General features: G+C 39.5%; 1 protein-coding gene across 1 annotated transcript; it reads right to left on the bottom strand.

The window, feature by feature from the left end:
* Positions 1 to 3452: 3452 nt before the first annotated feature.
* LOC119010230 (5-hydroxytryptamine receptor 3A-like) lies at positions 3453 to 8667 on the bottom strand. Its single transcript, XM_037082204.1, has 10 exons — positions 8631 to 8667; positions 7779 to 7930; positions 7062 to 7106; positions 5469 to 5578; positions 5117 to 5286; positions 4790 to 4950; positions 4500 to 4710; positions 4222 to 4395; positions 3603 to 3688; positions 3453 to 3521 (listed from the first exon to the last, which is right to left on the bottom strand). The coding sequence occupies exons 1-10, from the start codon at positions 8665 to 8667 to the stop codon at positions 3453 to 3455; spliced, it is 1215 nt and encodes a 404-aa protein (XP_036938099.1).
* Positions 8668 to 9797: the final 1130 nt, after the last annotated feature.

The raw sequence follows: 9797 nt of genomic DNA, 5'->3' as shown, positions 1-9797 counted from the left end.
CTGCCTCTCCCCAGGGCTGCGTCCTCAGCCCTCTGCTCTACACGCTGCTCATTCATGACTGCAGAGCACTCTGTGACAGTAACCTTATAGTGAAGTTCACAGATGATACAGCTGTGGTGGGGCTTATCACCAACGGAGATGAGTCAGCATACAGGCAGGAGGTGGATGGATTGGGACTGTGGTGCAGGGAGAACAACCACACTCTCAACAGCAACAAAACAAACAAGATGATTGTGGACTTCTGGAAGAAAAGCACTGCCACTCCCCCTCCTCTTCACATCAACGGCACAGCTGTGGAGGTGGTCCCCTGCATTAAGTACCTTGGTGTTCCAACACCCTCACCTGGCGTGAAAATACTATGAGCCTTGTCAGCGCATGTTTTTCCTGAGGAAGTTGAAGGGGGCAACATCTTCAGCTCCTTCTGCAGATGTGTGGTGGAGAGTGTACTGACCTCCTACATCACAGTCTGGTACTGCAGCTGCACCGAGGCAGAGAAGAAGGCACAGCAGAGGGTAGTAAAGTCTTCACAAAAGATCACCGGATGCAGCTTTCCACCCCTCTCAAACATCTACATCAGCCGATGCACTGACAGAGCTACCTGCATCATGCGAGACACCACCCACCCCGCACATGGACTGTTTTGCCCCCTCCCCTCAGACAGGAGGCTGCTCAGCATCCTGTCGAGAACCACCAGAATGAAAAACAGCTTCTTCCCCAATGCTGTCAGGCTGGTAAACAGCTCAACAATGCCGCAACCTTGACCGCTGCATGGTTATTATGTCCATTCCCTTTATGGCACTTTATAAGGTTGCACTTGATGCTGTTGCACTTGAGCTATGGGCTATGACTTGAAACTTTAGTCTTAGTCTGGATGTTTAATTTTCTACTGATTTGCTCAGATTTATACAAAATTATATGTTTTTTTTTTTTTTAGTAACATATGTACTTATATATTTCAACTTGGCACTGGGACATGAGCACTGTGTTTTGTTTTGTTTTGTTTTGTTTTGTTTTGTATTGTTTTTTGGCATGTGGCCTATGGGCTGCCTGTTTAACAAGTCTGCTGTACACCCATGACTGCAGTCCCAGACATCCAGAGAACTTGCATCATTTAAAATTGCTATTATGTTTGTAATGTGCCACTGAATCGATCAATAGATCAATAGATTACTTTAATATTGAAGAAAACTTACATGATGATTTTCATCCAAGTTCTGCACTTATAATAAGCTCCTTTTTTATTTATCTGAATTTATGGATCCTATTTGAGATAATATGTATCATGTCTGTTTCTTTACATTTCACTGAGTTATGCTAATTGACTATAGCTACACAGGAACATCCACAGGAACCTACAGATTCTGCTTGTTGTTCTTGCATATCCAGATCTCCTCAGACCGGAACAGACTTGGTACAAAGTCGTTCAGTCGCAGTAATCCACAATAGTCCATTTAGATCATTTAGATCGACAGAACGGGACCAAACCGCCGGCAAATTCCTGGTCCAGCTTGCGCCGCTGCAAGTATATAACCACTTGTTTCTTAAGGTGAGTCGTGGGGGTGGGCTCTGCAGTGATAGCCTCTGGTGTGCGCAGGTCTCAGGTCAGTCTGACCCTGATCTGCAGAGATATTTGAGTCACACACACACACAAAAATTATATATGAAGTGCAAATGTGTCTTGAAATCTTTATTGTCCATTCAGAGATTAAAAAGAGTCTCATACATCTCCTCAGAGCCAGTATAGAATTACATATTAGGACTTTTATGTAAATATAAAATGCAAATGTGAACAGCACTGAAATACATGATGATATCGTTAAATACATATACAAAAACATGTAAAGATTTTTTCAGAATAGACCAGGTTGATTTCAGGATTGTTGAAGGGACAGATGAACAATTTTTACATACCAAAGTCAATTTTCTTCTCATATTATACATTACTCCAGTGCATCACCTGGTATCTAAGCCTGACTCGTAGACTACAACCTTGTAACCTGTTTCACAAACTAGGAGGCTTGATTTATACTGTAGGTGAAAAGACAAAGTCATGATTGCTTTTGCTGAGAGGTCATAGAGGCCCTATTATGCTTTTTAGGTTTTTGACTTTCCTTTATTTTGTTGGGTAGCATTTTTGTGCATGTCTGCAAAAGGTCTGGAGAGTGAAAAAGCCCTAAGTCCACACCAAAGGGAGTTACTCTCTCCAAAAGAACTTCTCCTGCACTGCCTGGAACGCCTGGTTTAGAGTCCAGCCTTTACTTCTCTAACTTACGTGTGTCACTATGTAATACCATCCTCCAGTCAGTTAGCAGACATACGGTTGCGACTGCTGTAGCGGTGCTATTTTAGATCACACTACCTTGCTTGGCATGACCTGCTCTTCTCTGCCTCTGATTGGCTGCATCTGCCTGTTAACTAATGTGCTTGTGCAGCTCTTAACAAAGATTAAACAGGCGAGATGTGTCACTCAGTCGCTAAAACAAAGCATTCAAGACACAGTGGGAAAAGGGATTCTGCAGCAAAGCACCATATGATAAAAATGTTTTTTTCTCTTCTACTAGGACCCCCCAAATAAAAGTATGAACATACACTAAGCATATCATGACCTTATTACCTTTTAATTTTATTTACTTGAAATGTTATATATTTTAACATGCTTTTTGGTGGATAAAGATTGCCCATATATTTAAGTAGGTCAACATGCAATTTTGTTTATACCTGCAAGCTTCAATTTTTATCTAATATGTGTATTGGTGGATTCCTTGTACAAAATGATTATGATTACTACGTAGCAAAGACATCAGTCTACAACTTGTGTGAAACATGCAAATTATGAGGGATGTGTACTTAGACGGGTTTGAGTGAGCGAAACATGTTTGGTTAGTGACGTAATTTCAGACACCAAAGTTCGCAACAGCTTCATCTTGAGCTGCAGGGTGACACATTGTTACTCATCTGAAGACATTTTGTTTTGATATTCCCCTGTGGGTTCAGAGTAAAACCAACACCTTCTTGATGTGTCATTTTCTAGAACTATTCTTCATTCCAACAGGCAGCCATATAGACTAAAAACACACTGGCAGCTATGATATAGAAAATGAAGAAAACTGTGTTGATTCTTTTACACACTCTCTTCCAGTAGCCAGCAGGCTTCGCTTCTTCCTTCTTGCTGCTGAGGAGCAGAAACGGTGGGTTCACCAACTCCCCCAACTTGGAGTCATTGGACTCCTCCATCAGCTGGCTGCTGCTTCCCTGAAAAAGTGATTTAATAACCGTGGTAAAACAAAACATGATAATACTGCTATTATTAACAGCTATCAAGGTTATCAAGTCATACTCATTAACTTTTCATATAATTCAGCATTTCTTCAATGTCTTTACAAAAAAGAAAAGTATATCATGAGCATGTGCCACAAAGCTTTGAATTAGTCATTGAATCAATTTATATATTTTTAGCTTTTTATATCTTCAAATGCGTTTTCCTGGGGCACTTCTTCTGGACGGAATTGCAAAATGTTGACCTAATAACACAGCCACAATATTTCAGCAGGATAAGGTAGTCAATTTGTGTAAAATATTAAAAAGTAAAACTTTATCCTGACCTCTTGGGGCAATGGCAGCACTTCGGGTGGTGTTTTACCAGCAGACACATCACAGACACAGGCAGAGTGAATCCATGTATTTATGCCTGAAATGATGAATTAGACACAAAAGATGGTAAGTGTATATTTAAAATAACACAGTTACCTCATTTATACTGACATTTGCATATCGCTGTTTCAGAGAAACCATAAAGTAACACAAAGGTGCACAACGTGAGAACTGACCACCTGTGGAAATCATACAGACAATTAGGGGACAGTATATCAATAGGGTAACTGATAGCTGCAGTTAAATGGAGCTGCCCTTAGCTAGTTAGCTGAGTTAGCTGTGCAGCTAGTGGTTCTTTGCTGACTCTGCCCAGACTGGGAGCTCAGAGCTCAGAGGGACTGTTGGTGTTTACGATGCTAGCACAGGAGCTTTAGACCGCTGGAAGGAGGTTTTCAGACTCAGGGCAGTGGAGGACAACACTGATGAGGAGCGGCTTTGGACAAACATGTAACGTTAAAACTTCTTATTTTCCTTCTTCACATTCTGGTTAGTTTATTTTTGAATGTTTTAAACTAGTTCTGAGATCATGAATATCATTCAAACTTCCATATAAGTTGTTGCAAATCTCACCCCTGAAACAGTCATCAAGGCTGGTTTTGCCTTGTTTGTCTCCACAGTCCTCACTCAGGTTTTGGTCTCCATTTGGCTCGTTTTCTTTCAAGTCTTTCTCCAACAGGTACATCACCACAATCGTCTCTGTGAGGCTGAGCATCATCAAACCAAAAATCCCAACAATGTAGTTTGCTAAAGGGGAGAACATCATCATTAGTGTGGACAAATAACTACACATTGATTTAACGTGTGCTGTTCCGGCTCATGTGAAGTGCAGTGACTCTGAGCTACTTTACCGATGAGTGGGATCCTGTCTGAAGAAGAAGGCAGAATTTCATTCAGAATAAGTTGCATCACAGTGACAGCAAGCAGCACAGTGACCTTGAAGCCCAGTTTCTCTCCGCCGCTGTCTGAGATGAGGAAGGAGGCCAAGTCCAGACCCAAGAAGAACAGGATGGGCAGCATGAAGTTGACAACATAGAGGACAGAGCGCCTCTTCATGTGGATCTGTGAAGGGTCAGGTGGTTGATTCAAATAAAGTTTGTCTCTCTAAAGTCTCTGTTTGTCTATATCCATAAATACTTACAGTGAAAACCATCATGCTCTGGTTGAGTCCAAAATTGTTGACAGTTTTGTTGGTGATGTCTGTATTGATGAACAGCCACTCAGACTGGGAACGAATCATCGAAAGAGTCCAATTAGTGCTCCGTGAAGAGTTATCCCATGGAAGAAACCGAATTTCCTTGTCTGAAGTGAGAGATAAAAAAAATAAATAACTGTATCCTTGCAGGATAATAAATCAGGAATGTATGTATGTGTTCAGCCAGACTCAATGTCATTTAAGACACAAGAAAACTTGAACAACTAATAGGAATTGTATTAAACTTTTAAATGACATAGCTGAATGACTCACTGGTGAACATGGCAGACTTGAAGGAGAGGTTGCAGCTCTGATTGTCAAAGGGGAATTTGTAAACATTCATCTTGCAGGTGCTGATCACCATCATGTCATTCCTAAGCCAGATTCGACCACTGCTGAAAACAATTACATAAGGACTCGCAGAGGCCTTGTCTTTCTCTGTCCTGAATGAGAACAAACACACGTGTCCTTTAAGCTGAATTTTTATAGTGTATCACTGAATATATTAAACACTATAACTTCATGTAAAGTACACTGAAAGTACTTAATCAAATCCAGGTGGTGACTTCTTTATGGCCAGGCACTTTATATTTGTGAGCATCAGAGTACACACATTCAAACTTACATCTCTTCAATGGTTAGGTCTGGTGTCCACAATTGTTTAGAAGGGATTGTAATGTTCTCAATATCACAGAAATCCATAGGATTCCAAGAAATGTGCTCATCGCGCCAAAGCTACAGAGGAAAAGAGAAACATTTTGATTTGGTTATGCTGACAGGTTTGAAGTCATGTAAAAATGTTCTCCATAGTGCTTGTGTTCAACCTGCAGCTCTTCAAAGTGCAAGCGTACTGTGTTTCAGCTCTGTACACAGTCTCCGTTCATCCCAGGAAGTGAATACAACTATAGCCCAAGGTGAGACACTAAATATGAATCATATCTCTCATGTATGTTTTACATACTATCCTGATAACTCCTGAAACTGTAGTTTGTTCTCCATGTATTGAGGCAAGTAATGTCTAAATAAAATGTTCTCCTACTGTTCTCTTTACAGAGTAAGAGTAAGTACGTCCTTATTACATTTAGTTATATGGTAACTACAAGATGTAGGGTGAGTGGCCATAAACAAGCAACCACGAATGAAGCTGAGGTGAGACAGTTTAAAGACGCTGACAGTGTCAGTATGACAGTATGACAACACAGTGTCTACTGGACATTTATTGTGAAGTAAATAACTAGATGTACCATCCTGTTCATTTAAGTAGCCCAAGTTTAATTTACTTTGCTTGTTTGACATAAAGTCAGTCCTGATTGTTTTCACCTGGGTCTCACCCTTCCCTTGTGTATTTAAGTCTTGCGCTTAGTATTTGTCTTTGCCAGTTCATCTTGTTCATATCTCTATTATTATAGTTAATGTACGTCTACTGAGCAATAATCTAGACATTTGGGATTTAGAGAGAATTTAAGAGAGCCATGTTTATCTCGTTACTGTCTCGTTACCGTCACGAAAAAAGGGGCGTCAGCAAAACAATTTTTTCATTGTCATTGTCGACGAAAACAACACTGGTTTTTTCAATATCTTCCATGTCATTTGATCCAGTGACTCCAAACCGGCAGCAGATTGTATCAGTACACTGGAGAAATAAGACACATCGTTTTCTATTTAATATTAGTGGTTCCTCTATTTTATATGAATATTAATGTGCAGAAATTATATTTTTTTGTCAATAGTGTCCATGTCATGTGGCCCACTTCAAACCAGCAGTATATAAGCAACGCTATTTAAAATAAAATAAAGCTAATACACATCTCCTAGCAAGCAGCTTTGGAACAAAATGAGTTGGTCTCATTGAACACTTTTAAGGGGAAATTGGATGACCAGAAACAACTTTAGTGTTGATGTTTGTGTCCACCTTGTGTTTGTGCATAGCTATGTTTGACTATGCTGCTGCCTGTCTTGGCCAAGATACTCTTGTAAAAGATTTTTAATCTCAATGATTTTGAACCTTTCCTGGTTAAATAAACACACACACACACACACACACACATACAAAATAATACAAGTTTCATACATATATAAATACATACATACATACATACATACATACATACATACATACATACATACATACATACATACATACACTTCAAAAAATAGAAAAATGATAATACAAATTTCGCATCAGTCAAAAATGTTTTCTTCCTCAGAGAGAACTCACCATGTCAATCCAGATGTATGATACAAATTTCTGGTCCTTCTCGTTCTGCAAGTAAAGAAACATGAAGTCCACATTCAGTGTTAATACAAGTTATTACAGGTTTGCAAACATCTAAATCGATTAGACCATTTTGAACAGGCAGTAGGTTGAACAAACAGCACGTAAGAAAATATTTGCCTTGATGGCAGGATCATTCGTTTTTATTCACATTACTCTTGTGGCACCCAGCTTGGTGAATTGCCCCGTCTGGAGCAGTGTCTGGATGACTGCAGCTCCCAGCACTATTCCCAAACCCATTCTTTTGGCACTACATTTTTGTCAACCGTAGAATCTCCGTATCCCTACGCAGTTGCGCTAATGCGTAGGGATACGGAGGTTCGACTTTCTGTTAAGTTTTGTTTTTCTCGAAAGTAAAGGTAGCCAGAAGAGGCACAAAAGGGCATGGATTCAAAATAAACAGAAAACGTTAAAAAAAAAAGACACTGAGTCATAACAGGCAGCTGCTAGAGAGCCAGTCAGTGTAGATGACTGGCCGCTATCTTTTTCTGTGTGTTTACGCTCATGCTGCCCCTCCCCACATGCCGCTCTGGGCGGCTGCCCATATTACCCATATGAAGAACCACCCCTGTCCTGTCCTGCCATGTCACAAACAAAGAGATGAAAATAATCCTCCCAACAGAAGAAATAATAAGTAGTTGCGAAATATACACAACTTACCAAATCTAGAATGGCATAGATGAGTACAGCCAGGAGTGCTTCAGTGGTTGTTGTGTAGTTTTTAACAGGCCGGGTCATGGTGTTCTGCGCCTTACCTTTAGGGTACAAATTCGTGAAAAGGTCCAAATAGTTGCAGCTACCATTGATTAATTCTCCATCTGCAGAGAAAGCATCAAGGTGCGTTAACTGCAAGAGAGGTTCATTTTAAACAAAAAGTAATCAGAAAAATATGATGTTTGGGTAAAGATATATATTGCTGACTTCCAATTGAAAACATCATTGTTCATTCATTGATTCATTAATCATTCATCCATCATATGAATTTCATGCAAGGGCAAATGTTATAAATATCAAATATATGTTACTTTTTCTGAGAATATTTTCATAAATAATGTAACAATGTTAATGTAATGTAATGTAACAGACAGCACGATGCATTAAACTAAAATCCCTTTCAGTGGGAAATTAACCCACATGTATCCCTTCTGATTACTTGTGCAAGGATCGTCCATTAGACCAGAAAGCATATGAAATTAGACACTATTATAAGATGACAACAATTGCAGAAGATGAGTGACCCCATCAGAGGTTTTTGTTTATCTGAGTCAAGAGTGATTCTTTCTGAATCGAATGAAATGTCTCCTTTGCCTTTTGTGACGTCTGACATTTCAAAATAGGGGTTAAAATCAATTTAAAATAATGAAAAGTACATTTTTACTCTTGATTAGCCAGACCTCTCTTCATTCATCCAGTTTTCTTTGGTAAAACTTAGTTCCACTGAAAGCTGTTTGTAGTGAGGTTTGTGGATTATCCAGAGCATCAGAGACACTGTGAGGATGAGAGAAACCTTACCTGTGAGTAGGAGCAGGAAGATGAAGCCAGCAAGCATCATGACTGCAGGATCAGTGAGAACCCAAAGTCTGTCAGAGTACAACTGCTGTGCATCCCTGTCACCTCAGTGCTGTCTGTAAATATCAGCTCAAACTGGAAGAGGGCTGGACAAACAGAATGACCAACCCCCTTTGTGTTACTTTGTCCTTGATCTCAGTAGTCTAAGGCAGTGGTTCTCCATAATTGAACCACAGAAGTTTTAATGGAGATTGTGGAAAGATAAAGAGTCAGGATGTGAACAGGAAGTATGACTTCTCCTGCTCTGGTTCAAGTGGATCAGCTGCTGTCAGTGAACAGAGCGGATGTGAGAAGAATCCTGCTGAGAGTGAATATTAATAAGGCTGCTGGTCCAGATAATATATCTTGTCCATTTTGCTCAAAAATATTCAATAGTGATAACAATATCAATACCTTGATTTCAATACCAGTTCCTGACCAACACTTTTTTATACCAATTTTATCAAATCTTAACAAAGATTACACTACATGTTATGATAAAAATATTTTGTTTAATTTTTGCTCCTTGAGATTTTTACAGACTCAAGGCAGTTTCATATCACAGTAAACATGAACGTATTTACCACAGTGTGATTAGCACTTCTCTTTGTGTGACTTTTTTAATTTTTTTTTCATGTGTGCCTTGGGACAGCCATTCACAAGCACTAATAGATCTTGGCTCAAAAAGAAAAGTGCTTACTTATTGGCTCACAGACAGTGATGAGATAAACTCTTTACATATTGATTTGATGGTATAGTTGCCATAAATGAATAGCATCATCTTACAGGCGATTGTCCCCACCTGCTTTTAGACAGCCACAATCATCACTACAAAAATCAAACACACACAGAGATTCTTCTATTATGATGTTAAAAAATGTAATTTCCAATGTATGAATTGATTTATTGCCTCAAATCCATGTTCATAAGAATCATCACTTCAAAACCACAAAAGAGATAAGAGCTTTCCAGATCAGCTGCAGTTTCTGCACTTCTGTTTTATTTGAAGTGGCTCTGATCAATATCGTCATGTCAACGATGGATCTTGTGGTTACTTATGTGAAAGTGTTCACTCTGACTGATGAACAGAGAGAAGTTTGACTCAACTCTGCAGCTCTCCTTGGCTCTGGG

Source organism: Acanthopagrus latus, chromosome 20 (assembly GCF_904848185.1).
Source record: "Acanthopagrus latus isolate v.2019 chromosome 20, fAcaLat1.1, whole genome shotgun sequence".
Classification (NCBI taxonomy): domain Eukaryota; kingdom Metazoa; phylum Chordata; class Actinopteri; order Spariformes; family Sparidae; genus Acanthopagrus; species Acanthopagrus latus.
This window is presented reverse-complemented; position numbering and strand designations above follow the sequence as displayed.